Source organism: Etheostoma cragini, chromosome 13, assembly GCF_013103735.1.
Source record: "Etheostoma cragini isolate CJK2018 chromosome 13, CSU_Ecrag_1.0, whole genome shotgun sequence".
NCBI lineage: Eukaryota > Metazoa > Chordata > Actinopteri > Perciformes > Percidae > Etheostoma > Etheostoma cragini.
Genome location: NC_048419.1, coordinates 22,052,078 through 22,079,817, shown reverse-complemented (window position 1 = coordinate 22,079,817; position 27,740 = coordinate 22,052,078). Strand labels below are relative to the sequence as shown.

Below are 27,740 nucleotides of genomic sequence, written 5' to 3'. Positions count from 1 at the left end.
ATATATTTATATATATATATGTATCTTACACACGATTTCCTATTTTATATGAAGAATAAAGGTATAACACACACACACTTTCCTATTTTATATTTATGATAATTAAGACCTGTCTGGCCAATTATTGTTCTAATTCAAAGCATTCCCTAGAATTTAATTATTTTCATAGAAGAAGTGGAAGAGTATGTAAGTCGTATCTACAATATGTTTTAAGCAGCGTGAATGCAGCGCAGCGCTTCCCATTGCCCAGGCATCCCTTCCGGTAGATGAGGTCAACTTTTCCCCAGATCCGCCATTTCAATCCTGGAGTTTCTTGTTACACATTAGTTTTGCATTTAATTGGTTTTCCTTATAACGTTTAAGCTGTTGATTATTAGGTTTTTGTGGTACAACAGCAGTTCCGTCAACTTAAACGTATTTACAGTTCTCGTGGAAGTTGCAAAAATTGGGGTATTATACAGTTGTTTCAGAGGAGGCGTTAGTCTACCAAAGTTTTGTATGAGTTGCGGATAGGGAGAGGCGAAGAGGAAAGGCCTCAAGCCTCGCACAGGATTTCACAGCCATGGCCGGTAATTTTGATGCCGAAGACCGTGCTAGCTGGTACTGGGGGAAGCTAAGCCGCCAGGAAGCTGTATCTCTTTTACAGGGATATAGACATGGCGTTTTTCTGGTGAGAGACTCAATTACCAGCCCTGGTGACTACGTGCTGTCCGTATCTGAGAACTCCAAAGTGTCCCATTATATAATCAACAGCATCAGTAACAACCGGCAGTCTGGCTCAGGTAAGGTTGAATTGTTTGCCACCTAGCTAGGCATTTCACTGCTAACATTACACATCTTTATCATAGACTAATGTGTGACTTCATTTTAATTCTTGGTTGCTTTGCTAGCTATCACCATAAGTTCCCCTTCTCTCCTGAAGCCACTCCAAACGTCCATTATGAATTGACCAATTTAACTTGATCTAAGGAGAACTTCAGATATTCATGCCTTTTATTACAGAAGTTTAAGTCTTTTCCGTGTGTTTGGGATGTACTCTCATAGTCGGCATTCATATAATATAGTAATATTCACTCTTTCGATCAAAATTGAAAACGTTTACACTGCTGCTACCGCCCACCGCAGTCTAACGTTAGCTAGCTAGCTAACTGCCTAGCTTTTGTGGGTAGACTAGTAGAGTCGGTCTGAACTTTGACTAAAAATGTATATGGGTTGTTTTATTGATGCTTATCCTCGTGTATCCGATGTAAAAATTAAAACAAAAATTAAAGGAAATAAAAAGAAACGTGTAAAGATGTAAAAACTGTCTAAGTTACTTTCTGTATTTGCAACGTCGCGTCAAACTTACTTTGCCGATTATCCAGCTATCAACAACCAATCAAATCTACTTTTTCATTTATCACTTTTTCATGACTTTGGGGTTGAGTCGGTGTTTTGTCTTAGTGTAGGCAGCAGGATGGTAGCCTAGCGGCAGTGTGGTGGGCTAGGCTGCTGCTGCTGCAAGGATTGAATGGAACTGGACAGACTGGCCTGTCACAACTGGATGATGACTGGCCAGATTGGTGTTTCTGGAATGTCTGGGATCCTGCCCTGTTGCACATACATAGCCCTGCTTGCAGGTCTATCGCTGTGCTTGGACGTGTTTCTGGCTGGCGTCCAATCCTGATCCTTTCTAGGCTTCCTTAGCATTGGGTCATGTTTATCTTCCTATAGTAAATCCTTTCTAGTGGGCCATTATGGCTAGGAACAGTACAACGTTTTGGGTTCTGTTATTTAACTAGAAGAAACTATGGTTCCAAAATTTAAACAGAAACCAACAGTATGATGTGCACTCCAGTGGCATTAAAATAACTATTTGCAGCCACTGTCACTCCAACTGACTCAAATCAAATTTGAATTATTGGCTCAACATGTTGGCTAAAAATATCTATTGTTTACCCTCAAAAAAAGTAAAACATGGTTCAAAATGATGTGATCTAAGGCCACTCCATTCGGTTACAATTTTTGATATGATTGGGTGATACTATTGTATAGATTTGACAACTGTCTTGCTGTCTTCTCTCAATGTAAGGAGGATTTCTTTATGGCAGTATTGGATTTATAAGATTTGTGTATTAATGAAATTAATTAACTTGGTTTGTCACAGACTTAAACCGCTGAATTACCCCAAACATGTTTTATTTTGTTTATAAATAGTTTCTCAATTGAATTGCCAGAAGATTTACTATATGGTGATTATAAAATTACATTAGCCCCAGTTGGGACTAATTTCTTGAACCTTATCATCCCCTTAATCTAATAGTCTCCCCAAACACAGCACTCTATAGGATGTTGGACTTTTCATTGAATAAATAATCGTCTTGCGTACTGTGTAAAGACAGAGTTAGAGCAGGCCTATAATTGCTGCCAGTAATTGTGGCCCTTTTTGATTGAAGAAGATTGGTGTTAATTAGAGCCACACCGATATATTAGGTATTTTCCAAACTATCGGTATTGACATTTATAATGGCTGGTAAATGAATATTTAAATAATAAAAGAAAAAGAGACAAAACACTCTTCAGCCATGTTATGGGTGTTGGCGTTGCATAGTTTGTCCAGCAGAGGGCACTCCACAACGTCCCTGTTGACAATGCTGATGTTATGGCTCTAACATACCAATCGGCAGTCTGGCGAGGTCAGTGTTAGTCTGTTTGCTGTGTTCCGTGGCCAACCTGACATGCTCGATTGGAAGGCGTGCACTGCCGGCAGTCTCACTCAAATGACCAATCCGATTGGTGGAGTGCTGACCTGGAAATGATAAGCGGGATGAGCGGGGCTAGATTCTCTCAAGAACTGACAGAAATCTTTTAAACTGACCTTTTTCAATCTGAAATGAAGACAGATCAGCAACTGCATGGCCTATTTCTCGATTAAAATCTTTTTGGTGAACTATTTTTGTAAAATATGAGATTGTATTATATAGGAGCAACTCGATCATATCTATTCTGAATGATGATGCAGATTCTACACTTAAAAGAACACTTTGATGAACTGGTGGAAGTAATTACACATGAATGAGCACATATTTGTGAAAGAACAACGTTTTTTTTGCTAAGAATCAATTAAAAAAGTTACACAATGGAGCTTTAATATATTTCGGCCGAGATATTGAATTTTTAAATCACCAAATATTTGTATCAATATCGGCCTAAAAAGTTCTTTATCGGTTCGGCTCTAGTGTTAGTTTAATTTTATTTTTGTTTTGGTTTCTGTCAATGTTTTCTGCCATGTAACTAACATAGTCACCATTCCTCTTCCAGGTATAGCGCCTCCCCGGTTTCGGATTGGAGATCAGGAGTTTGAAGCGCTGCCGGCTCTGTTGGAGTTTTATAAGATCCACTACCTGGACACAACCACACTCATAGAGCCCATAAACAAGGCCAAGAACACAGGATTCATCAGCTCCCCCTCTGTTGGCTTCCCGCCGCAGCCCGAGGAGGCAGAGTTTGTACGGGCGCTATTTGACTTCCCTGGCAACGATGAGGAGGACCTCCCCTTCCGCAAAGGTGATATCCTGCGTGTGCTGGAAAAGCCAGAGGAGCAGTGGTGGAACGCTGCTAACCAGGAGGGCCGAGCCGGAATGATCCCTGTGCCCTACGTGGAGAAATACCGACCTGCCTCGCCCACTGCTGCCGGCCTGGGTCCCCCTGTTGTGGGGACTGGACAGGGGGGGCAAGTTGGAGGGATAGGGGGCAGCACAGACGGAACAGGGAGCCCTCAGGCAAATCCTCTAGGGGACCCAGGCCAGTACGCCCAGCCTGTGGCCAATGCCCAGCTCCCTAACTTACAGAATGGGCCCGTCTATGCTCGAGCCATTCAGAAGAGGGTGCCCAACGCCTACGATAAGACGGCACTCGCTCTAGAGGTAGCAATTCCACCCACCATTCTTTTTCTCCAAGGCTTTCTTTCTATTCACTGTTAACCTCTTTTTCCTCTCTGTTTTCTGTGTGTGAGTCTCAGCAGAGGCAGTGTAGATTGTTCTGATTGTAAATGGCTCACTCATGCAAGTGAGCATACACACAAAGTATCTTTACAGATGCAAGCTGACAGCGCACATGAGGACACTAACCGTGATGGCACTGTAGAAAAAGGCAGACACAGATCCTTTACAATGGCATCTCTTTATGTACACATCTCTTCATGGCTCATTTGATAATGTGAGTCACATTATGCATTCATTGCCACTGGAGCCCAGTGAAAATAGTCAAATAAACAAGGTTCCCACAGATTAGTAAACGAAACAATGCAAAAGAGTGGAGGTTAATATTGACAGTTTGACATCATCTGGTAGCCTAACAGGGTCACCACATCACACACACACACTATTTACTGAGACCAACTCGCTGTCAACAAGCTGATAGTTAATGGGCCTTAGCTGCTAACACAACTCAAAGACTCAATGGATTACAGCTGCTTAAGAATGAAGATTTGGGTGGCTTGTCATTACCCATCATGAATACGATACGAACAGTGGCTCTGTATTAAACCAAGGGAAAGCTGCGGAAGAGTAGATTCAGAATCACAGCTGAATTCAGTAAAATCATTTTACAGCTAAAATAAATGTACACACATGGTGCGAACTTTCAACATGGCAAGCTCTTAAATTCCTCGGCTGTTTGAGGCTTCTTAAAAAACAGACCTATTTGTTTGACATGACGAATGGAATTGTGTATGCGTGTGCTGTGTGAGACGGAGCAGACCAGCTGGCATTACACTGTTTACGAATCTCTGCCGCTGTTAAAATACAATGCCTATAAAAAGTATCCCCCCCCCCCCCTTGGGTGTTTCACCCTTTTGTTTCTTTTATACATGAAATCATGGTCAATATAAATTGTATTAACAGGAATTTGCAACAAAAAATATCAAAGTGAAAATTGATTTTTACAAACTATTGTCAATTAATTAAAAATATATAAGGTAAAGAAGATGATTTCACACATGTTCACCCCCTTTAAAGTGAATGACCTACTTCAACAGAAGTCCATCTAGTTGATGCCAGCAGTTTCATAATTAGTGAAATGGTTATCATCTGAGTTCAGCTTGTGTGTCAAGTGATTTTAGTATAAAAAAACACCTGTGTGTGTGTGGGGGGGGTCCAGTCTCTGGTTCATCAGTGTTTCTACAATTGCAAGATAAAGAAAAAAACATTTCAAGCAACTTAGAGAAAATATTGAAAAGAACAATTTAGGAGATGACTACAAAAAGATTTCAAACTCACTGGACATCCCAAGGAGCTCAGTTAAATTCATCATTAAGATATGGAGTATAAGGAGTATGCACTTAAATTCTGCCTAGGGCTGGCTGTCATCACAAACTGAGTGACTGGGCAGGAAGAAGACTAGTGAGGGAGGACACCAAGACACCTTCCACCACTATTAAGTAGTTAAAAGCTTCAGTGGTTCAGATGGGAGAGACTGTATATACAACAGCTGTTCCCCGGGTTCTTCACCAGTTGAAGCTGTATGGGAGAGTGGCAAAGAGAAAGGCACTGTTGGGAGAAAAAGCTCATATGAAATCTTTCCTGGAATTTGCCAAAAGGCATGTGCTAGACTTTAAGTTCATAGAAAGGGTTCTTTTGTCTGATGAGACAAAAATTGAGCTTTTTAACCATCAGACTAGACGCTATGTTTGGCAAACACCAACCACTGCACATCACCACAAACACTCCATCTTCACCGTGAAGCATAGTGGTGGCAGCATCATGGTCTGTGGGTGCTTTGCAGCAGCAGGCCCTGGAAGGCTTGTAAAGGTAGAGGGGAACATGAATGCTGAAAAATATTGGCAAATCCTGGAGGATAATCTGACTCACTCTGTAAGAGAACTACAGCTTGGGAGAAGATTTATTTTCCAGGAAGACAACAACCCCAAGCATGCAGAAGAAGCTACACAGAAATGGTTCAAAGACAATAAGGTAAATGTTCTGGAGTGGCCCAGATTTCAGTCCAATCAAGAATTTGTGGCTGGACTTGAAAAGAGCTGTTTACACCTGATCCCTGAGCAACCTTGACAGAGCTTGAACTGTTTTGCAAGGAAGAATGGAGAAAAATAGCAGTGTCCAGATGTGTCAGCCTGATTGAAACATATCCACACCAATTCAGTACTGTAATTGCAGCCAACGATGCATCTACTAAATACTTACCTGAAGGGGTTGAATATTTATGAAATCATCTTCTTTACCTTAAATATTTTTAATTGACATTAGTTTGTGAAACCCTGTCTTCACCTTGATATTAAACAGTTTTTTTTTCAAATTGTTGTCTAAAAAGTCAAATTATATTGATCATGTTTTCATGTATAAAAGAAACAAAAGGGTGAAACCTCCAAGCGGGGTGAATACTTTCAATAGGCATTTTAGGTCGCAATATATTTGCACAACCTGCTAAAGTATAGGAGTTTGGGGAAACGTGTTAAATGCTTCTAGCAACCTGTTCCACAGCTATTGTCGTTTCTGTGCCAACGTTGTTGGGATGGATGTGTCACTCAAAGTCAAAACTAAACGATTAGGGCAAAACAAAATAGCCTTCTTTTACCAAACAAAAATTGGCTGACATGAACACAATGTCAGGCTATACAAAATAGGGCTGGGACGATGAGGGTTTTTTCTACCGCGGTTGAATGAACAATGAACGTTACCTGAAAATGGCGTGTATTTTTTCTTTTTAGGCTCTCACATCCAACTTTCAGTAATTATGACCAGTACGGTCACACACATTGTGCCAAAATATGTACAATAAGTCGCTGTCAACGGGCTTATCTGTTAATGTTGGCTACCGACTGGTACCTTGAAACCATCCAGCAAATAGACTGTACCATAAGGAGGTAACCTGAAACCGGTGATTTGACGTCACCGCTCGTTTTACACACAGTCTGAAAGGAAAACAAAACGCTGTGTGCACATTACTAGCTATGTTTTTCATATTTTGGTTTAAGCTGTGTGCATCCCCACTAACCTTGAAAACGGTTTTTAAAACAGTAGCAAAAGTTAATACAGCATGTCGGTGAAATAGAGCGTCTCATGCAGCGGGAAGGTAGAGTGACCGCAGCGTTCGCTTACGCTAGCTAATGTTAGCTTATTGTCTCATCTTGGGTCTGATAAACCGTAAATTAATCAAATTCAGTGTCCAAATGCCATTCACCAATAAACCGTAGCTGTCATATTTCACGGGACACGCGTGAGTGCGGATTTCATGTCGCCGCTTTCGTTGCTGTTTTTACTTTGCATAAGATTGGGTCATTTACTTGGTTGCCATGACTTCGCGAGTGACGACGTCCAGTCAGTGTTCCAGTTGCTCGGTGGGAGAAACCGAATGTCCGCTCGCTTGAGTTCAGTAGAGCAGCAGACGGCTCTGCAGAGTCGTGTAATTACGACTTTATGATTTTTCACAAACAGCTGAAGGTGCGCGGTGTACATAGCGTAAACCCGGTTGTGCGTCTGTCCTATACCATGGCGGCAGAAATTTTACCGCGGTGGGCCACCATCAACATAGAGGAAACACTGGAGCAGGCAAAGAGCAGAGAGGGCCCCTCGGCAGTTGGCTAACTTGTTGCTCTCTCTACTAATATATAACCGCCCTGTTTTAGGCTAAGAAACGTCCTTGCAAGCTGTAACTCAATCGTGCCGTTTTGTCGGGGTAAAGAGTTAAACAGGACACATCGCTAGCTGCTAGGCAATGGTAAACACGACAGCTGTGACGGGAATGTGTCTGCCTCCACCTTCCCTACTTTGTATGTTATGTGTCATGGAGGGTTGCCCTCCCCAACTCGCGATAGGTCGGATTTGCTCTATCTTTTGATATGTTTTGTTTGGAAAACCTTAAATCCATGTAAGACACAATGTCGACAGAGACAATACCATGTCAACAAAACAAGGAATCCATGTCATTAAACACACCGTGGACGTGCAGGCCAGTGTTTAAAAAAAAAAAAAATGTATTGTATATGTATGTGTGACTGTTGTTTCACTGCAGTTATGAAGATGGGTCAGGCAGTTTTGTCAGTGCTCATCTTTCTGCGGGCTTGGTGTACTTAGAGTTAGACAATAAGCCTGAAATGTTCAGCTCGCATGAACCTGCCAGTTAATAGAGTGCATCTGTGTGTATTGTGCCCTTGCATTTATCATTTTTTGTTGTCATTTTACAGGTGGGAGACATGGTACAAGTGACCAAGATCAACGTGAACGGCCAATGGGAGGGTGAGTGCAAGGGCAAACGAGGCCACTTTCCCTTCACCCATGTTCGACTGTTGGAACAACACCATCCCGAGGACGAGAGCTGAGAAACACATGTACTCCCACCCCCTTGACCGTGTCCAGCGCAGCCCTTTCCTTTCGGTCATTTTGTCAAGCTCGGAAAGAAAAATGGTTTATACAAGCACACAGTATATGAACCTATGACCTCAAATGGTGAGGCATTACTGGCCCTGCCAACACAAGACGTGTTGGTTGATATTGCCTACTGTCTTATTGAAAAGTTTACACTTAGGAGAGACTGATATCGGTTCCCCTACATTAGCTTCTTTGTTCGTTAAGTCAGCATTACACACTGCTGTTGTCTGCTCCCTCTTGATTACTTTTCCAAAACCTGCAACTAAATATGTATTGTTTTCAGAAAGATAGCAGCATGTTTTGGTTTACTATTTATTAATGTTACATTTTAAAGGAACCCATTTGTGTATTGTCTTAACCAGTGTTGCATATTGATGACATTGATCATCAGTTTCATGTTAGCCTAGCTTGAATCCACAACTGCAAGCAGAGGTTTACCGGTTGGCCTAGCAAAGTCAAGAGAAAAAAAATCTTCTAAGACCAGAGCCGTTTGATTTACTTTTGTATAACGATTAGGTGTAGAATTGAGGCAGTGTTTGAAGGGGGCTTTCACATTTACACGGTTCGGTTAAAACATGAACATTTGGATCTCGGCCCTACTAAGTGTATTTAAGCAGTTTTTTTAAATTAAACCGTTCATGAATAATTATTCAAAAAATTATTATAATGTTAATAATTATTAACACACAAGGTTCAGCTGCATTCTAAACTAATAATTATAATTACCATTGACGCGCTGCTCGTCAGGGGAATTTAATTTCCCTTTATGTCATGTAAGTGCTGATGATGCAGAATGATGGTCACCAAAACGGTCCAATCGTTGGCGCGGTTTGTTTTTGTTGCCTGGGCTGTCTACAGAGACCGCGTCTTTTTACAGTGTGTTCTGGGGAATGGCAGCTAGCGGATAGTGAGGAGATGTTGCTGTATGTGACAAAAAATGTTGTAGCCTAAAACGGGATATTGTTAAGAGCACCTTTAATTTTTACATCTTTTTGCTAGTTGGGTGTTGAGGGTGCTAGACGCTAACCCTAAAATAGTTAAACCTGTTTTGAATGGTATGAAAGGCTTTGAGAGACAGTCAGTTGAAAAGTAATTAAAACTTTTAAGTTTAAATATTGGCACAATGTCAGTTTTAAAATGGACAGTTCTGGCCACGAGTAACCGATATCAGTCGAGCCCTAGTGTACAAACCTCCAGCCCAGTATTGAAGTCTGCACAACTAATACGCCGCAGAGGCGACCCACTCTTCCCTTCCTGTATTATCTGTGTATCCCCACCCACTACATTTGATTCATACAGAAGGGAAAAATATTGATTGCGCACAGGAGACAAACCACTTGGCTTCTCCCAGAATCATGAATCTGACTTTTTTTGAAATGCTAGACTGTGAACCTCAGAGTGAAGACTTTTCATGATGACTCTGTCTTGTGGAGAAGACGTCTTCACCTACTTATCACATCCCACACTACATCCTCTTTTTTTGTACAAAAAGTGGAAAATATTATGATAGATTGGCTATAGTATATACACACACTTTACATGCTAAATACTGTAAATGTTTTTTTCCTACCTTATATTTGATTTTTTTTTATTTACCTTTTTATTACCAGAGACTGTACACCTCTTATTTTATTTTCTTCGTTTAAAACACTATTAAGCATCAACATGGATGACTTCAAATGCCGCATGAAAGAACAAAATGAGCGCCCTTTCAAGGAGGAACAATGGAGTTTAAAAGATGAGAAGAGAAAGGTTTAGGGATTGTATTTTTGTCTTCCAGCAGGGTTTGTATGACATTGTTATTCAGAGATGCTATAGAGATCAAATCCCCTTGAAAATACTAAATACAGTTATGTTTAACTGGTAAAACAAACATGTCACTTTGTCATTTCTTGTGCCATGGTTGAAGTCTTTTTGTTTCTCATCAGCTTTTTCTACATTGAATACACTTGCTGTTATTACACATAAATCTTTTAAAAACTTTTATGCCAATATGAAAATAATCCAGGAAATGGTTTATTGGTCCTAATCTATTACTGTAGGAATTTACTGTAAAATGTAGTTTTCCAACATCCAGTTTCAGATATGTTGTTACTGTAACTGTTGTTACTCTGGGCAAATAGTATACCCTAATTGGGTGGCTTTTAAATGGTTGCAAAAATGTGGTAAAGCCTAATGGAACACTGATACCAGTGACAATAACATGGTTTTTAAGGGGGCCTTATTAATCATGTCTTGCAAGCTGATTGCTTTGTACCTTTTGCTCATACGTATCATGTTTCCCATGATGCATAAATGCATAAATGCAATGGATGCTTCTTGCATGCTGACAATGGTAAACTCCTAGCCTGGTTGACACCAGACCCTTCTACGTTGTAACTGAGACTGGGTCTGGGAAAGTTTCATTCACAGCCCATTTCCAAAGGGGCGTCACCAATGGATGACGGTCACATGCCTCTGGGCGCAATTAGATAGTCCTTCAACCAATCAGTTTCAACGTCGCTGCGCTATCATCATCATCATGTAAAGCTGCCTCAGTGGTTGTGATTGGTGCCTTGATTTGGAAAAAATTGGAAATGGGCTCTTGGCCAGATGACTTGCTGAGCAAATCTCAAATTGCTTTTCCCAAGTTAGTAAATTACAGTTTGAAGTGAAGTTTTTTCACCAGGGAGGATCTTCAGCTACTTCCTCTCTACCTCATGTTTTGTATTGGAAAAGATGGGTTTTGAGTTTGAATTTACTCGCCTGAAGCACAATTGTTTTTGATACGTTAAAATGAACACACACCAAATGGTTTCCACAGCGCTTACATAAACACATTTTGTGCTTTCCAATTCACATGTTCATCAAAGCCTTATGGGTCAGATGTATGAAAGATGCCTCTGCACAAAATTCCTTTGTGTCACTTCCCAAACATATTTATAGGATGACTATGTTGAGGGGTACATCTTGCGCGTACATCAAACCAGCATGAATGGTTTTTCTTAAAGAAGCTGAGTGTGACAAAATAAATCAGAAAATAACATAAGCTGAGAATTCAAATCTAATGGGCAGCATAATCTTAGGTTAATCAATTTCACAAAGAGTGAATGACTTTTGCAGTCCAAACACCTAGTGTATATTATATATGTAAGCAAAAGCACAATTATTTCTATTAAATTAATTGCCTTCTGCATTTGTATGACCACACAGCTTCTATTTAACCTACACAGACATTTATGCATCTGACCCCAGATATCCTGAAATGTGTTCTCAGTTTACAATGTTTATTAATTGTGAATATTTCCCTCCATTTATTGTTATTGACTTAAATTTAAGGAAATTATTTTTTGTATGCTACATTAATGCCATATTTTTATTACCATGATATGTTTATTAAGAATTTTGAGCCAAACCTTTGGCTCATTTACAGCCCTGTACAAATAAATAAACACATGCAATGGTTTTAAGTCTTGGTCAATGGTTTTGGAATGTTTCTTTGTTAAGGTGAAATATATGAGCTCAGCAAAAATATTTGAATTAAGTACATTCAGGGGTTAATGTGCTGATAAAAGTCAGCTGTGAAACTACATAACTCACTACCAGCACTGAGTGCCTGCAAAGGTACATGGGTATATAGGTGACCAAGTAACACTAAAAGACTGTTAGTAACAACCGTGCATTAGTTATGAAATGTGCTGCTGCAAATGTGTGTCAGTAACTTTGAGGAAGTAGAATGCGTTAATAAAACTTCAAAACTGCACAAAGTCACATATTTTCAGGAATTTTTAATTATCTATTGTATAATTCGTATGACAAATCCACAAAAATACAAAATTCTATACTGAAAATGCAAAATGACCTGTCATTGTCAAGTGTAGTTATTTTACATCTATTGGATATAAAAAAGAAAGATGTTTTAATGGTGGCCGTGGCCACATTGTCCTGCAGTCATATCGTACTGGTACCACTTATTTTTTAAAGGTTTTGTAATTTGATGTAATGCATTATTCCATTCAGATGAACAGCACTAAACTCTCAATGATTGTCTTTCAGAGAAAATATTCCCGTTTCATAGTCGTGACAGTATTGGAACTGGGCTGTGCCACAGTAGCTAGATAAAGACCAACAAATATTTAAAAACAGTTTTTTGTAAACGGTACCACTGATGATTCTACCATGTGCACCTTATCTCTACAGCACAACAAAAACGCATCAAGTATCATGCGGAAGGTTTTTTTTTTTTGTTGCAGTGATGATATATATTTTTGTTTTTATGCCATTTCAGCCTTGCTTTAAAGAGGACCAAAACAAGCCAGAATAGGACTATTTTTTTTAATGAGATTGTAAAATGTTATGGAAATTTTTGAAGTTAAAATTAATCTTTTTAATTTCTGTAGCATGTCATATTTTAATATACCTAGTCAATAAAAATATGACAAAGTATCAGTTTGGGATTTACATTGCTGTCCCTGTATGGTGTGAAGTTATTCCATTTATAAAGCTGCAGTTGTACATTATATATATTGTAGTTAAAATTGGATTGAATAGTGATTTGCGGCCTCGGTTAATTTAAAATGTGTCTCTGGGTCCTGATTGTGGTTGAATTCTTCTAAATTTACATTGCATTTTATATTGTACAGTATGTATAGCTACTTACTAACTTATAAAAATGTAGTTCCAAAATACTAGAGGGCAGTGTGACTAAGGTATTACTAAAGGAGGAAAAATCATGCCGTTACACTGTATTTGCCGTTGTTTGAATTGAGTTTGTTGGGGTGACCTCAGGCATGGATGTATGTATAATATATGATGTACTAGATTTCAGGGCATTAGTGGTGTAGGAGTAGCTAGATGAACACTTCTTTTCAAAGTCAAGAATGCTTCCTTGGTAGGACAGGTCCTTCCAAGTGGTGTCCTACAGAGGCTTTCGGAGAGAACACTGGCAAGTGCGCGTCATTGCGTCATGGTCCCGCCTTCAACTCTGACTGCTGCGTGGGTTCCCGGATGGAGTAGCGTCGCCATTTTTACGCCAGTGCTACCGGTGGGTCTTCTGTTTAGCGGAGCGACGGTGCTGTTGCTGATCCACCTCCAGGAATCACCGAGCAGTCGATAATCCTCCTTTTCCACTGGGAGGCCACGAGTAGCCCCAACAACCTAGCACCATGACGGATACAGGGGATTTAGTATACCAGGCAAAACTCGCCGAACAAGCGGAGAGATACGACGGTAAGACTTCGCATAAATAGTGGTCATTGCAGAATGCCTGGCCCCTCTTTCCATCCTCATTCTCCCTGCGCAGGGGGTTTGGAGACGCAGGTAAAACACTTTACATGGATTTGTTGGGTGAGAGACAAAATGGCGGAGATTTCTCCAGCCGAATGAATCAGAGAACGTTTTTTTTTTGTTAAATTAACTGTCGTTCCAAAGGGAAGGTGAATTTTGCTAGGTGACAAGCATGCTTTGTCGAGCTAAGCTTGTTCCTTGCCAGCGTCAGTTAGCTAGCTAACAGTAGCTATCTGAATTGCTAACTAAGTTAGCTTGCCTTTCTTCAGCCCCGACACGCGTCACACCAAACTCAATTCAGAAATACAGCAAATGTCCACACCCCATCAAACATAACTTGCGCCTGCTCCGTTTCTTAATTAACTTTTGACATATTCGGGATCTTACGTTATATATAATCAAACAAGCTGCAGCTTCAGTCTAAAAATATTTCCGAGAATTGTGCCAGTTAATGCTAACGAACCGCCCCCCACCAAGTGTTTTTGGAATAAGAATACTGTACACTTAATGATCCCTTAGGGAAATTGTGCAGTTACAGTTGCTCAGTCAGATTTTAGGTAAGAGTAAGAAAAGAGAAACGTAGCTACAGTGCGGTAAAGTAAGATTAGGTTAAAAGATTATTTTGCTAAGACAATGGATTGCACAAATGCTATTGTAGTGCCCTGTGTATCTAGTATCGAGTAAGTACAGTGTCAACAAAGTACAGTATAACCTTACAGTGTCACTGTAAGTGCCAGCAGTGAATAAATAACATGTATGGCACATGAAACTGACGAATTATTGTTCATAGTATTCCAAGAATATTAATGTGAAAGATATTGTCTGTGAGTCCAGTTTTAACACTCATAGGGAGGAGACGTATAGTTTAATGGCCACAGGCAGGAACGACCTCCTGTGGTGCATTGTGGGTGTCTGAGTCACCGAAGATGCTCCTCAGAATGGCTAATGTGTTGTGGTATGGGTGGGAGGAGATGTCCAGGATGGGTTGTACTGTGGAAAGTATCCTCCTCCCCTGTCTTTATAAGAAAAGAAAAAAAAATATTAATAATGTATTCAACTAGGTAGGACGTTGAGAACAGGTTGTCATTTGCAAAGGCGACCTCGCCAAGAAAAGCATAAGCGTGCAGGACAGCATACAGTTTCACATTCAATACAGTACAGGAATATAGAATACAAAAGGCTACATAAGGAGTCCCGCTCCACCTGACAACATCACTGGCCTTGCAAATCAGTTTGTCTGTTGGTGTCTGCAACTCTCCGCCTGCTGCCCCAGCCTTCAGGAGAGCACTAGCCACCACAGTCTCGTAAAACATCCTCAGCATCTTCTGACAGATGTTGATGGGCTGCAGCCTTCTCATAAAATAGAGGTAACTCTGGCCCTTTCTGTAGAGTACTCCAGAGTTTATAATCCATGACCGTTTATTGTCTGCGTGTACTGCCGGGTATTTGTAGTCCTCAACTACGCCCACACCGACGCCTCAGATGGAGACAGGGGTCACCTGTGCCTTTCTCCTTCTCACGTCCACTACCAGTTCCTTTTGTCTTTGTCACATTGAGCTGCAAATAATTTACCATGTGACAAAGTTCTCTCCCGCAGCCCGGTACTAAGCCTCTTCACATATCACTGATACATCCTACTAGAGTGGAGCCATCAGAAAACCTCTGAAGACAACAGGGCTCTGACTGGTAGCTTTAGTACGCACCAAAGCACTGGGAAAGTCCAACACCGTGACCCTCACAGCGCTTGCCGGTATATCCAGATTTGTATTCATGTGGTTTAGCAGGTAGATGGTGACAGGTGCAGCCTGCCAAACCAGTCAAAGCCAATGGACCACTTATATTTAATATTATGTTGCTTGCAAGCCAAATTAAGGATTGAGTGACATTACTTTTCAACAGCTTATTTAAGGTCTAAAAGTTGTGACGGCCATCTCAAAGCTCTTCTTCCTCTCCCCCTCCTGAGCAATCAGGATTTGAGGAGTAGCTATAAGCGACGATACACAAGGGCAGTCTTACAGCTGATAAATTCATGTGACGTTACAGAGGGGAGGAGGGCGACGGCCATCCGGCTGAAAATTAGGAACAACCGGACGAAATTCTGGTGGCACCTGAGCAACCCCGGAAATTAAACGTTGCTTATATAGACTAGTTCCACAAACAAATCTTATCAACAATGGCTGCTTTTGTGATGCTGCCTCGCCCCATTCATTGGCTATATAGTGGCACTGGCAGTTTAAAAAAAAGTTTTGTTGTCTAAATAGACAGCATTGTGTTCAGGAAGTAAATACAGTTGCATTTTCAAAATTCTTCAAAGCACCTGGCCTGGCCACTTATTAATTTTGTAATATCCCTCCCCCACCACCACCACCACTAAAAAAACAGTTTCCGCTGCACTGGGCATGGCTGCATTGGGTTTTAGCTGTGCTGCAGCTGTTATTTAGTGTCGATGTCCACCAGATGTGTCAGCCACGTCTCTTTGTGTGCCCTGGTTTTTACATGTCTGGTCTATTATTACATGTATTTAAAGATCCATGTGTTTTAGCAATGAGGAAAAAGTGATCATTCTATTTTATGGGTTAATGGCCGTATAAATAAAAACAAGCCACTGAGTGCTATTTTTAGGGCGTTTTCTCATTCTTGGGTGTAAGTAGGTTTTAGAATCAAAGGAAAATGAATAATCCAACACAAGACAGGTTGTCTAAGCAAAGGCTGTTTTTTGAATTTGTCATCTTATTGTTTTGATTGAACATTTGTGTCAGTGATTCAGTTGGAAAGTAACTGGAAAGTGCAGATTAGCAATAGGGCCGGGTGACGTGGAAAAAAAGAATCAAATATCAAAATAATCTTTACCAAATACCACTAGCAATATTGTAGGGTTGACTGTTGATTCTTTTTACTAAATAATGACACGTGAGATTTGTGATAATCATCAATAATGTGGACATAATGACTAACTTGATAAGGGTAAATAATAGAACAGTCTGGTGAATTCAGAAAATTACATCACCAACCGAATACAGCCTGTAAAACCAAAAACGGATAACTAATGTCGTATTGCAATATTTAAAATCTAAGACAATATCTAGTCTAATATCTATCTAAGTCTCTCTTCTACTTCTTCAACTGTAGAAAAAAGTCCCAAGCCTGGCTGACCCTCATATTACGTGCCTCCGTCAAATGGTTTCTCTAAAGTTATACAAATACTATCTTAGTAGCAGGGACAAAATGATCAGTCACATTTGCTAATGCTCAATTAAGTAAGGGTTAATGCCCAACGAGGTGTCCATTGTCGGGTATTAAAGGTCCTATTGTATGCAAATTTCACCTTATGAGTCATAAAGAAATATATTAATATGAGCTCCCCCAGCCTGCCTATGGCCCCCTTAGTGGCTAGAAATGGCGATAGGTGTAAACCGAGCCCTGGGTATCCTGCTCTGCCTTTGGAAAAAATGAAAGCTCAGATGGGCCAATCTGGGGCGAGGTTACCTCCCCTTTCTCTGCTTTGCCCGCCCAGAGAACTTGGCCCACCCATGAGGGAGAGACAACATGGCTTTCAAAAGAGCAAAGTGGCAGTTGGTCAAGGACACACCCCCAGCCTCAACAACACATGAAGGGGACTGCTTATTATTACTTTGACTACACAAAGTACAAAGTTTTGTAGATTATTATTTTTTTATTCATTTGTTTAACCTAGTATTTGTGATCAGTTTAATTAATCTGTAGTGCCTGTAATGCTGATTTATATTTTTAACAAGCACAAAGAGGTCATTGAGTGTATTAAAGTGCAGGCCAGGCTTGAGGGTCAAAGCAGCACCGTGCTCCTCTTGGCTTGAAACCATGGTGTATCAGGTTTCGCCAGCACGCTGCACTAATGCTGCCCAGTTTAATGTAGTGAGTCCCCAGGGTGCATGGAGTGCTCATTTGAGAGGCTCCAAGTCCTTAATTAACTTTTTTTACCATCCATGACCCAGATGATCAACCACCAACCTTTTTTACTTATTTTCAACTGAAAAGATTAGACACTAGAGTTGTCAGTCATACACTACTCTTGCATTGCCAGACCTTCCTCCACAGAGCTGTGGAGAAAGGTCTGGCTAGTCCCAAAAGAAAAGGGATAAAGCAAGAGTTTAATGGCGCTTACTCTCTGCTAGTACCAGCTCTACTCGGCTCGGGTCGGCCGCAGTGCTGTGTCCTCCATTTTCCATTGCAGATTCAGTACCGCCTCATGCGTGAGGCTAGTGTTGCTGATCGTCATAGCAACTGCTGTGACCAAACGCACACAGAACGTGGAAGTTGTTTTTAATTCTCAGCATGTGGCTCTTTGCCAGAAGACAAAATTAGTTTACAAAATGACCTCAACCACTCAGAGACTGGAAGAACTGCAAGCAATAATTCATATTTTCCTTTAAATTTAATGAATGGAATATTTAATAAACGTTTTAGATTGTTCAATGATCCTAAAAGGGCAGATGGTCAGTTTACCCCAGGTGGGCCACAGGAAGACTTTTTCAGTCATATTGCCAGGCCCCTTTGACGTAGATGCATTCTTACAATTTAATTTGAAAGATAATAATAGATATTGAGATATTTTGAAACAGATATAGTAACTTAGTTCTAGAGCAACTTTCACGAAACCTCAGTGCACTTGAGAAAATGATGGGGGTAACAAAACTAGGGGAGGTTGGAGGCTGTGGTGAACAGGTGGTGTTTGAGAAGTTAGTTTAAACATGTCCAGGGATGTAGCATTGTGGAGATCTGCAGGGAGGATGTTCCAGAGGTGTGGGGGCTGCAACGCTAAGGGCTCGGTCTGTGTGAGGAAGGGAGAGCAGGCCAGCGTCTTGAGGACTGCAGGTTTCAGGGTATGATGGATGGATGGATGGATGGATGGATGGATGGATGGATGGATGGAGGAGGTCGGCGAGGTACTGTGGGTCAGGGCACAGAGGGATTTGTAGGTGAGAAGCAGGATTTTATATTTGATAGGGTAGGGATTATATTGACTCAACATCGTTATTGCAATACCACGCAGCGCAATATTATATCTAGGGGTGCAACATACATCGACTTAATATCATTATCGTAATATATTGAAATTGTTGCGATAAGTATGCAATATTTTGTTTATACTGTGGAGCGCTGCGTCCCGTCTGTTGGTTGTATGGCTTAGTTGTGTTCCGTTTAGAGCCGGCTTGAAACGCAATGATCATCATTTTATTGTTTGTTGTATGCATCTGTTTTATACAATAATATTTTTGCATAAGTGCAGTGACTCTAGTGTGTGCGTGTGGTACGTAAGCGTATATATGTAGCCATGCACAGACTGGTCTTACTTTTGTACGTGCTTTCGTTGTCCCTTTATTTTATTTTATTGGTATTTTTATTTTGTCCTTTACACAAATTACAATTTCGAAAAAACAGTTTAGAAAATTAATATCAATTAATATTGATATCGCAATATTCATAATTGATTGTGATATCACATTTTGTCAACATTTTGCAACCCTAGTAGTGATGATCGAATGAAGCTTTTTTGAATCACTTAACTTTCTGAGCTCACTGGATGGCGGATTTTAATGTATAAGAGAAGCAGGACATACCTAGCAACTTATCCCTGATTAGGGTTGGCTACCGTTCACATTTGTTCTCACATGGGCCCTAATGTTAAATGTGTCCCTGTGTCTTTCAGAAATGGTGGAGTCAATGAAGAACGTGGCCAGTATGGACGTGGAGCTGACAGTGGAGGAGAGGAACTTGCTGTCAGTAGCATACAAGAACGTGATCGGAGCCAGAAGAGCTTCCTGGAGGATAATCAGTAGCCTGGAACAGAAAGAAGAAAACAAAGGCGGAGAAGACAAACTAAAGATGATCCGGGAATACAGGAAAACGGTCAGACAGATACGTTGTAAACTTAAGTTTTTGACTTAATTGTGGTTTAAATGTTCATCTTCTGCAAGTGCATTTAGGGCTGGGAGGTATATTCAATTATTTACTTAAGTCTTATATCGTCCTATTTTCAAACGAGATATGGAATTGAACAATACCGTTTAAATCAATACAGCTTCTGTAGCTGCCGTGCCTGTGTTTGCACCTCTCCTTATATCCCCGCAGCCGCGCTACCCACAGTGTATTTGACTTTGAATCTCAGCTCTGTATAATTGTATTAAGTTTGAATTGCTGAATTGATTTGAAAATTCTAAGGAAACTTGATCCAGCATCTGTAAGGTTTTGACAGCAGTGTGTGTGTGTATGTGTTTTGATTTGCAGGTCGAGAAAGAGCTGAAATCAATCTGCAACGACATTCTGGATGTACTGGACAAACACTTAATTTTAGCTGCAACCACGGGAGAATCTAAGGTTTTCTACTACAAAATGTACGCATCTTACAAATGTGTGTGTGTGTGTGTGTATACTTCTGTTACACATGTTCTTTCTAAAACTTTACATATTAAGGCCAGGCATGCGTACAGTATGGTTGGACTAAGTGTCGGTCACAGGAGTAATTACATTCTTTTCAGATTTTATTATTCCAGAGATGCTAGGTGGTCATTGCATTAGTTGTTTAATTTACTTGTGTGTAGGCAAGTCTTATGTGTACTTGTATAGAAGTACCTTCTTGGTCCGAATATAAGACAGGGTTTTCTCGTGGTGAAAAAGTCTGAAAAGGTGGGGTTGTCTTATAATCGGGGGTCTAGAGTTTCATGTGTTGAAGTCGCAGGACGTAAGGGATGTCACCTGTTTCAACAACAGAGAAGGCAGCTATAAACTATAGAAATAAAATGATCCATAAACCACTTTAATTTCATGTAACAGACAGGTGGTTGAAAAAGCAGTTTTAGGCGGAGCCTTAAGGACGAATGAAAGCAGGTAACGTTATATGAGAGAGAGAGAGAGAGAGAGAGGCTTTTTTCACTAATCCATCACTAGCGTCAGCCTAGCAAGCATCTCAACATCTATGGCTAAAAAGATATTGTAAATACTATTTTATTGAAAATGCTAAAAACAGCCTTGTTTTATTCAATGTTTTTATTAGTTATTTTCAAATTTAAAAAAATTCTTGATGAAAACAATATTTGGCTTTTCTTAAGTAGATTTCCAAACACTCTTGAAAAAGGATCGTATAATCAGGGTCGGCTTATATTTGGAGCAATACAGCATTTTACTGAATGTCAAATATCGTCACCTTATAAAATTTGCACGCTGGGTTTTTGGAAATAGAATAATCCAGAGCCCTGTCCCATTTTAAAATGTTCCATGAAGTGGTCAGTGGCGTTAAGTTGTGATCGATGAGCAGGGATTATGACATTGCGGGAGAAATCGGACCCGGGCATGGGCATTGATAACTTTTCACTGTGTTGATTGCTGTCACAGTTCATGTGTGATCGTCATATGGAAAAATTATTTTCAGAAACATGTTACATATAGTAACGTTAAAGTTGCAAACCAAGCATTAGGAATTGCTCTTTTGTTAGGTGGCTCTGTATTCAGCAATGTAAATATTCAAAAGCCTTGTTCGTCATCACAGGTGTGTTTATCGTAGAGGTGCAACACTTCATGTACTTGTCCCAAATTGTACTGTACGGACATTGAATTCAGTACTGCTGGTTTGTTACATACCTTTGGCACATGTGACTTTACCGATCGGTGCTCTGGACACTTAACTGTTTGTACAATGTGTTTGTAATGCACATGTGTAAAAGCAGATATGGATCTGACTTTGTTGTTCCCTCTGCTCAGGAAGGGAGATTACCACAGGTACCTGGCAGAGTTTGCCACCGGCAACGACAGGAAGGAGGCAGCAGAGAACAGTTTGGTTGCATACAAAGCTGCTAGTGACATCGCCATGATCGAACTCCCCCCAACGCACCCCATTCGCCTTGGATTGGCCCTTAACTTTTCAGTTTTCTATTATGAAATCCTCAACTCGCCAGACCGAGCTTGCAAGTAGGTGTGATTATTTAATGTTGTTTGACTGGTATTCTCAACTTTGAAGGACTTGACTTTTCTTTAACCTAATTTTTTTACAATTTTCCTTTGAGATTGTTCTTTTTTTGCCATAAAGAGTACATAAAACAACATTTTCCTAATTCCAGGCACAAACTACATGTGGGTTAACAAAAACGTAAAGGATGTCTATCATCAGAGTGAAACCACTGTGTGTAGAAGGCGTAGTATTACCCGTGTTTATCAGCCAGGGTCCTTTGCAGCTATTGCAGTTTGCCCTTTTTTTGTCATTTGGGAAATTAAATCCACATTTCAATAACTTTTCCTTCCTGCTGTGGCTCAATTCCCACATGAAAAGAAATTGTGTTCCAGCAGCAGGATCCAGTTTGTGATTCTCCAGAAACCTTCCGTCTTGAAACAAGTCCTGAAAGGGAAAAGATTGATTTCTATCTATAGTTATTGCCACCTGTTAACTGACTGTGTTGTCCTGCATCCTCTCTGCTGACAGGTTGGCGAAGGAAGCGTTTGACAATGCCATTGCAGAACTGGACACGTTGAGTGAGGACTGCTATAAGGACTCAACACTTATCATGCAGTTGCTGCGTGACAACTTGACACTATGGACCTCAGATGTGCAGGGAGATGGTAAGAGCCATTCCTTTCTTCACAGGGCGGTAGCTGTAGTTGCTAGAATATACAGCATCTACTGGTATTATCTCAGTTAATTTCTGGGTGATATTAGCAGTGATCGGGTCCTAACTATCACCATCAATTCCTGAGCTGATTTGTTCATTCACGATGCCTCTGATTTCTGTGTTTGCCACTACGAGGTACTTGTCTTTAACTGCTTAGGCTGATGCATCAAAAAGCATCTAGAAAACTGTAGAACTACCAAACTTTTTCTCTAACCAGAAGTCAGAAACCCTTTCCTATTTTCTCTCTCATGATCAGTACTCTCACTGCTGTGACTTCTCATCTCTCCCTCGTTCTTCTGTAGATTAAGGACAGCCCTCTTCCTTCACTCTTCAATTGTAGAAGTGTATTTTGTAAGTCATTCCTCCTGTCTCCTGTCCTCCTACCTCAAGCAAGCTATCCTGTTTTACAGCCCTGACATCCGTCACTAACATCCTCACATTACAAAGCCCAGCCTTGTTGAATGTTTTGGAGTGAGAGGAGATGATGGCATATGTTGCACTGTCTGCCCACAGCTCCAAAGGACTACAGAGCTGCACTTATTCACACTGTATTCTTTTAGTTTTCACCTTTTCTCCGTTTTCTGCACAAATAGAGCTAGAGTGCTCTGTGATTTATTGTCTTCAGGGTGTCTGCAAGTCAGTAAATGTCTAAATCATGCTAGGTTGTGTTTAAAACTCCCGGGATTTGTTTCAACAGCCCCAATCTGAGGCTTGAGCAGTCAACATTATTTACTGTCTTACAACTTTTTGATTGGCTTCTTCGGCTGACACAGATCCATTAAAATGCACGTTGTTCGATTAGTAAACCTAGTTCTTTGTTGCTGTCACTCCCCGATGTAAGCCGAGTGCAGATTTGAGTTGCATCTGCATCACTTTGCGTCAAGTAGCACACAAGATGCTAACGAGAGACTTCTTTGATGTCGATACAGTAAAAATAAACCTACTTAATAAAGTTTGTTCACTGCTGGCTACAAGTTAGCAATCAAACACAGCAAAGGCTGTCAGGTAAGAAGTATTTTTGGGTATTAACCGTTAACACCTTGGTCACTAGAACGCCCCACGTCAGGATGATTTTAAATTAGGATTTTTTTCCCCCAAGGAACGGAGATCTGAAGTTGAGGATTCGTCCTGGTTCTCTATTTTAAAAAATAAATAAAAAGGTACATTGTGAGTCCATGATTTACATTTAATTGGAAAATGTGAGCAGATACGTCACTCACCCCACCATGGTGGGAAGAGATTGGGATTCCAGCCTTAAGATGTAGACTAAAAGAACCTGTGGACACCTTGCCCCTTCACCATGCATGTCACTTTCACTGAACACATCCCACTTGGGCATTACAGCAGATTCTGCTTGGGCAAGGCAGAGTCTGAAAACCTGTGAACGCAGCCTGTTAAAGTGTGATATAACGGATACACTGCAGTTAACAGCATGTGAGGCTGCTGCTCTATCTCCTGTGGCTTTCTCACATCCCAGTTAGCTGTGGCGCTAATGAGCGCCGTTACGGTTTCTATTTCAATCATGATGGATTCTCCAGCCTTTTGTTATTTGTGCCTCTTAATTCTTCATTACACGGATGGCTGTGCTGTCTCTATGGTAACCTTTCCAAGTAACCAGTAGTACAGGTTCTCAAGGCATTTTACCCCCTCAGTAAATCTGACCGTTGCTCGTTTTAAAGGCACTATGAACTAACTCTTGCTCACTGCATGTCGACACAATCTGTGGTAGTCATTGTAGTTTACTTCTAAATGCCGGGTTGTTTGTTGCATGATTGACTGATGCACATATTTCTGACCTGATCCCAATCATTTCTAATGGAAAGATATTCTTTCAGTAATGGTCACTAACCAGTTTCGTTTAACTTTTCAAAAATAATCCTCAAAAGGTCCTGCAAAGGTTAGCTATGCCCATTGTTTCAGAGAGGGGAATATTATCTGCTTAATGTTTAAAATAATAACCCTCTCCGCACCAATTAAATATGTAATACTAAAACTATATACTATTTAGCGATGCTGAAAATATACAATAATTTATTTAACTGTTTATGCTAATAGGAAAATATGCAAAGTTGTACCAGTAGATGCCAATCAAACTCGATTTGAAACACTTCTTAAAAGGTGACCACAGTCTATATTTTTCTCCTTTTAAACAAACATCTCTGATTAAACATTTTTGGATCAGGATGTTGTACGAAATGGCACAAACTCACAAACCTCGTCTCGTAAAAACCCAAATTTCACTTTCTGGACACAAATAATCAGAAGATTAGCCGGTCGATTTGAAATGAACCCTATTCTGATAATCAGTTGGTTTATTCTCTCAATTTAAAATGCTTTAACAGTCTCTAGTTCCAGCTTGTCCGTAGTTTCAATGCTGTTCTTTTTCTCGTGATGGTAAAATTCATGTTTTTTCCCACAATTCTTTTTGACATTTTATGGTCCAATCAATTAATCAGTTAGTTCGAGAAAATAATCGGCAGTTTCATCGTTAATAAAAATACTTTTTAGCTGCTAACATAATTTAAACAATCCTCCAATTTGAATCATGTCAATCAAACTACCATACTTTATATTTTTTGTTTCTAGTGTTGCAATGACCATCGTCTTGTTTTAACAATGTATGTCCTAAGCATGCGTTTGTTTCCATTTTTTCCTGACAATTATTTAGATAATAATTAGTTCTAAGATAAAATCTAAATGGCAACAATTCTGTTGATTGTTGGCCTTTCAAAAAGAATTTCTAATTTAAAACAAAAGTGCATCAATTTCAAGTAACAGTCTGAATCAAAACTGAAGATACTACTGCATTGAATTATGGGAAATGCAGTTGTTTGTTTTTGAAAGTTGAACCTACTAGGGACTAAAGGCCAAGATGAACTGTCTCTGCCGCTTCAGATTTGACCATTCTATTGTAGTGAGAAACTGTTTATGCTAAGATAATTATAGAAATAAAAATGAATCCCTCCTCAGTAAGATCCTCTGTTTAAACCGCAAGAGAATTGCGATATGCTCATCTGAAACTGGGAACTAGGCTCTCTGCTGAGCTTCTCCCGCCTGATCTGTTCGTCATCAGCCACATTTAGCTGCCTTTGAAGCATCTCTAATCGAGTGTGCAGAGATAACATTGTTTTATGTTCCTGTCGTTCTCTCAGGCGAAGAACCGAGCACAGGAGCAGTGCAAGATGCACCGGTGGGGGAGGAGACCCAGTGAGACTGAACAACACAAGACAAGCCCTCCTCCTCTTCCTCCCCCCAGCACTAGCTCCTGTCCCCAGCCACAGTTTTTTAACTGGGTTTATACGGCAGCCCACACTCTTTCTCTACCTTTCCCTGTATTTCTACTCATCTGTACCCACCCTTTCTCCTCATATGCATGTCATGCCCCAATCCCCTCAGGGCCCGCTCAGGTCTCCATTTTCACCTCCCAGGAGTTTTACCTTATTTTTCTTGACTCATTTTGGAAGCCTGTGCCCTTTAAGGTTCATGTCCTCTTTTACCGTTTTATTTTGCTTGACTTGCTTTACTTACTACTGTATCATCTGTTGCCAAGTACGCTTGCCTGTATTTGTAACACACATATACAAGAGTTTATTCAAACCCAATACATTGCTGTTCAACTTTTTTTCTGTATTTGTGTGTTTATGAACATTATGTTGTCCATGCTTCTGTCAGTCAGTTATGAAATCTTTCAGTTTGCAAATTGAGGAAAATAAGGCGGTGCTGGGAGATTTTAAAGGGATGTGTTGAAGCTTTTGGGAAGAACTAAGTGCCCTATTTACTTTGTGGTTACCAAACACATCAATAAGTCTTTTTTTTTAAATGCAAAATAGCAGAATGTCCCCCTTCTCTGAGCATCACTCTGACTTCTACTCTTGTCCGCTCTCAGACCAAGCATTGTGCTGCGAGGCTTTAGCGCTTTTGCTAATGGCAGATAGTTAGGTAATGGCTTTTTAGCAGACAAAATGTGCGTATGTGTGTGCTTGGGAGGGGAATGCTCAACACTCTTGATTGTAATGAAGTTTTGCATTGGCACCATATTAAAAAAAAAGGGTTTGGGAAATAGAGGCCTGCTGTATCTTTACTCCCCTGAATCTTTTGGGTATCCTCAACTCTCTCTTTCCGACTCCTCATTTCCTTCCTTCTGTTCAGTATGTGTAACGTGAATCTGATTTGTACTAATGGATATTCTCACCAGAGCCACGAGTACCATCTGTATTCGTACTGAAACACAGCATGGAATTAACATTAAACTTCAGACTGAAAACATGTTAATTAACATGCGTGAGATGTTGTCTTATTCGGTTAGTGTTTTAAGGTGTATGGTTTTACACATTTCTAATCGGATTTATGATCACTAGAGGGCAGTGCTGTACCTAAGTACAATTTTGGGGGACTGGTGCTTACTATTTTTTTTTAAAATAATAATGGTTAATGTACTACATCTAAGGGCTAGAGTTACAGTTTCCTTTCAGATGGTTTGACCTAAAACAAGGCAGAAACTTCAGACGAAACGAGGCTCTGTGGATGGCATCTGTCACTGACTGTTTGGACCATAGCCTGTTTCAATCCATGGTTTGGACACAGACACTAATATACAGATATGGATAAATATTATTCATAGTTATAGCAGTTGGAATAATGAACAGTGGAAGTTAAAGTAACAAAGAAGATAGTGAAACAATTAAAAAAAAGTGTCAAAAGTCATAGTATGTCAAAATATTTGATAAAAACTCATGGCATATCGGAAAAAGTGATAAGTTAAAGTATAGTATGATTTAAAAAAATCATAGTCATAGTAGTAATTTTGATAAAGTGACAAAGTCATAGTATAATATATCCAAAAATGTGATAAAGAAGTCATATATCATGTAGAAAGAAGTCATAGTATAGCATGTCGAAAAAAGTAATAAGGTAATATTATAGTATGATAAAAAGAGTAATTAATAAGTCAAAGTAAAGCATGACAAAAGGAGTCATGGTATAAAATGTTGATAAAAGTGATAACAAAGTTAGAATATAGCATGACAAGAAAGTCATACTATAGTGTGATTAAAAATGTCACAGTATAGTTTGTAAAAAAGTGATAAGTCAAAGTATAGCATGTTAAAAATTGATACAAAATTCATAGTAAAGCATGTTAACAAATGTAATAAAAAAGCCATAGCATAGCACGACAAAAAGAGTCATAGTATAGTATGTCAAAAATGTAAAATAAAAATTATAGTATACCGTTTTGAAAAAAATGATTAAAAAGTCATAGTATAGTATGTTGAAAAATGTGAAAAAAAGTCATAAAATAGTCAAAGTACAGTACGTCAAAAAATGCGATACAAAAGTAGAATGTCAAAAAAGTAACATAAAAATTTTAGTATGGCCATTTAAAAATATTGATAAAAAAGTCATAGTATAGTATGTTGAAAAATGTGAAAAAAGTCATAGTATAGCATATTGGAAAGTCATAAAACAGTCACAGTAT

At 39.8% G+C, this 27,740-nt stretch overlaps 2 protein-coding genes across 3 annotated transcripts; both read left to right on the top strand.

Moving 5' to 3' along the window:
* The first annotated feature begins 208 nt into the window (after positions 1–208).
* Positions 209–8,656, top strand: LOC117955511 (adapter molecule crk-like). The gene is made up of 3 exons (XM_034890050.1): positions 209–782; positions 3,301–3,905; positions 8,180–8,656. Exons 1-3 carry the CDS (start codon positions 563–565, stop codon positions 8,312–8,314), a joined length of 960 nt encoding a protein of 319 aa, XP_034745941.1. The 5' UTR covers positions 209–562; the 3' UTR covers positions 8,315–8,656.
* A 4,643-nt stretch (positions 8,657–13,299) lies between these two features.
* LOC117955573 (14-3-3 protein epsilon) lies at positions 13,300–26,536 on the top strand. 2 transcript variants are annotated; one of them, XM_034890148.1, is made up of 7 exons: positions 13,300–13,571; positions 19,315–19,514; positions 19,893–19,999; positions 21,363–21,569; positions 22,078–22,214; positions 22,567–22,615; positions 25,417–26,536. In XM_034890148.1, exons 1-6 carry the CDS (start codon positions 13,508–13,510, stop codon positions 22,569–22,571), a joined length of 720 nt encoding a protein of 239 aa, XP_034746039.1. In that variant the 5' UTR covers positions 13,300–13,507; the 3' UTR covers positions 22,572–22,615; positions 25,417–26,536. The 2 variants fall into 2 exon arrangements, with proteins under 2 accessions (XP_034746039.1, XP_034746038.1); XM_034890147.1 differs by lacking the exon at positions 22,567–22,615.
* Positions 26,537–27,740: the final 1,204 nt, after the last annotated feature.

What these genes read in the sequence shown, in the direction of transcription:
- LOC117955511 (XM_034890050.1), top strand. Translation starts at nt 563, where the DNA reads ATGGCCGGTAATTTTGATGCCGAAGACCGTGCTAGCTGGTACTGGGGG. An exon ending in CAACCGGCAGTCTGGCTCAG is followed by an intron (nt 783 to 3,300) that starts GTAAGGTTGAAT and finishes TTCCTCTTCCAG; the next exon opens with GTATAGCGCCTCCCCGGTTT. An exon ending in AGACGGCACTCGCTCTAGAG is followed by an intron (nt 3,906 to 8,179) that starts GTAGCAATTCCA and finishes GTCATTTTACAG; the next exon opens with GTGGGAGACATGGTACAAGT.
- LOC117955573 (XM_034890147.1), top strand. Translation starts at nt 13,508, where the DNA reads ATGACGGATACAGGGGATTTAGTATACCAGGCAAAACTCGCCGAACAA. An exon ending in ACAAGCGGAGAGATACGACG is followed by an intron (nt 13,572 to 19,314) that starts GTAAGACTTCGC and finishes TGTGTCTTTCAG; the next exon opens with AAATGGTGGAGTCAATGAAG. An exon ending in AAGGTTTTCTACTACAAAAT is followed by an intron (nt 20,000 to 21,362) that starts GTACGCATCTTA and finishes CCCTCTGCTCAG; the next exon opens with GAAGGGAGATTACCACAGGT.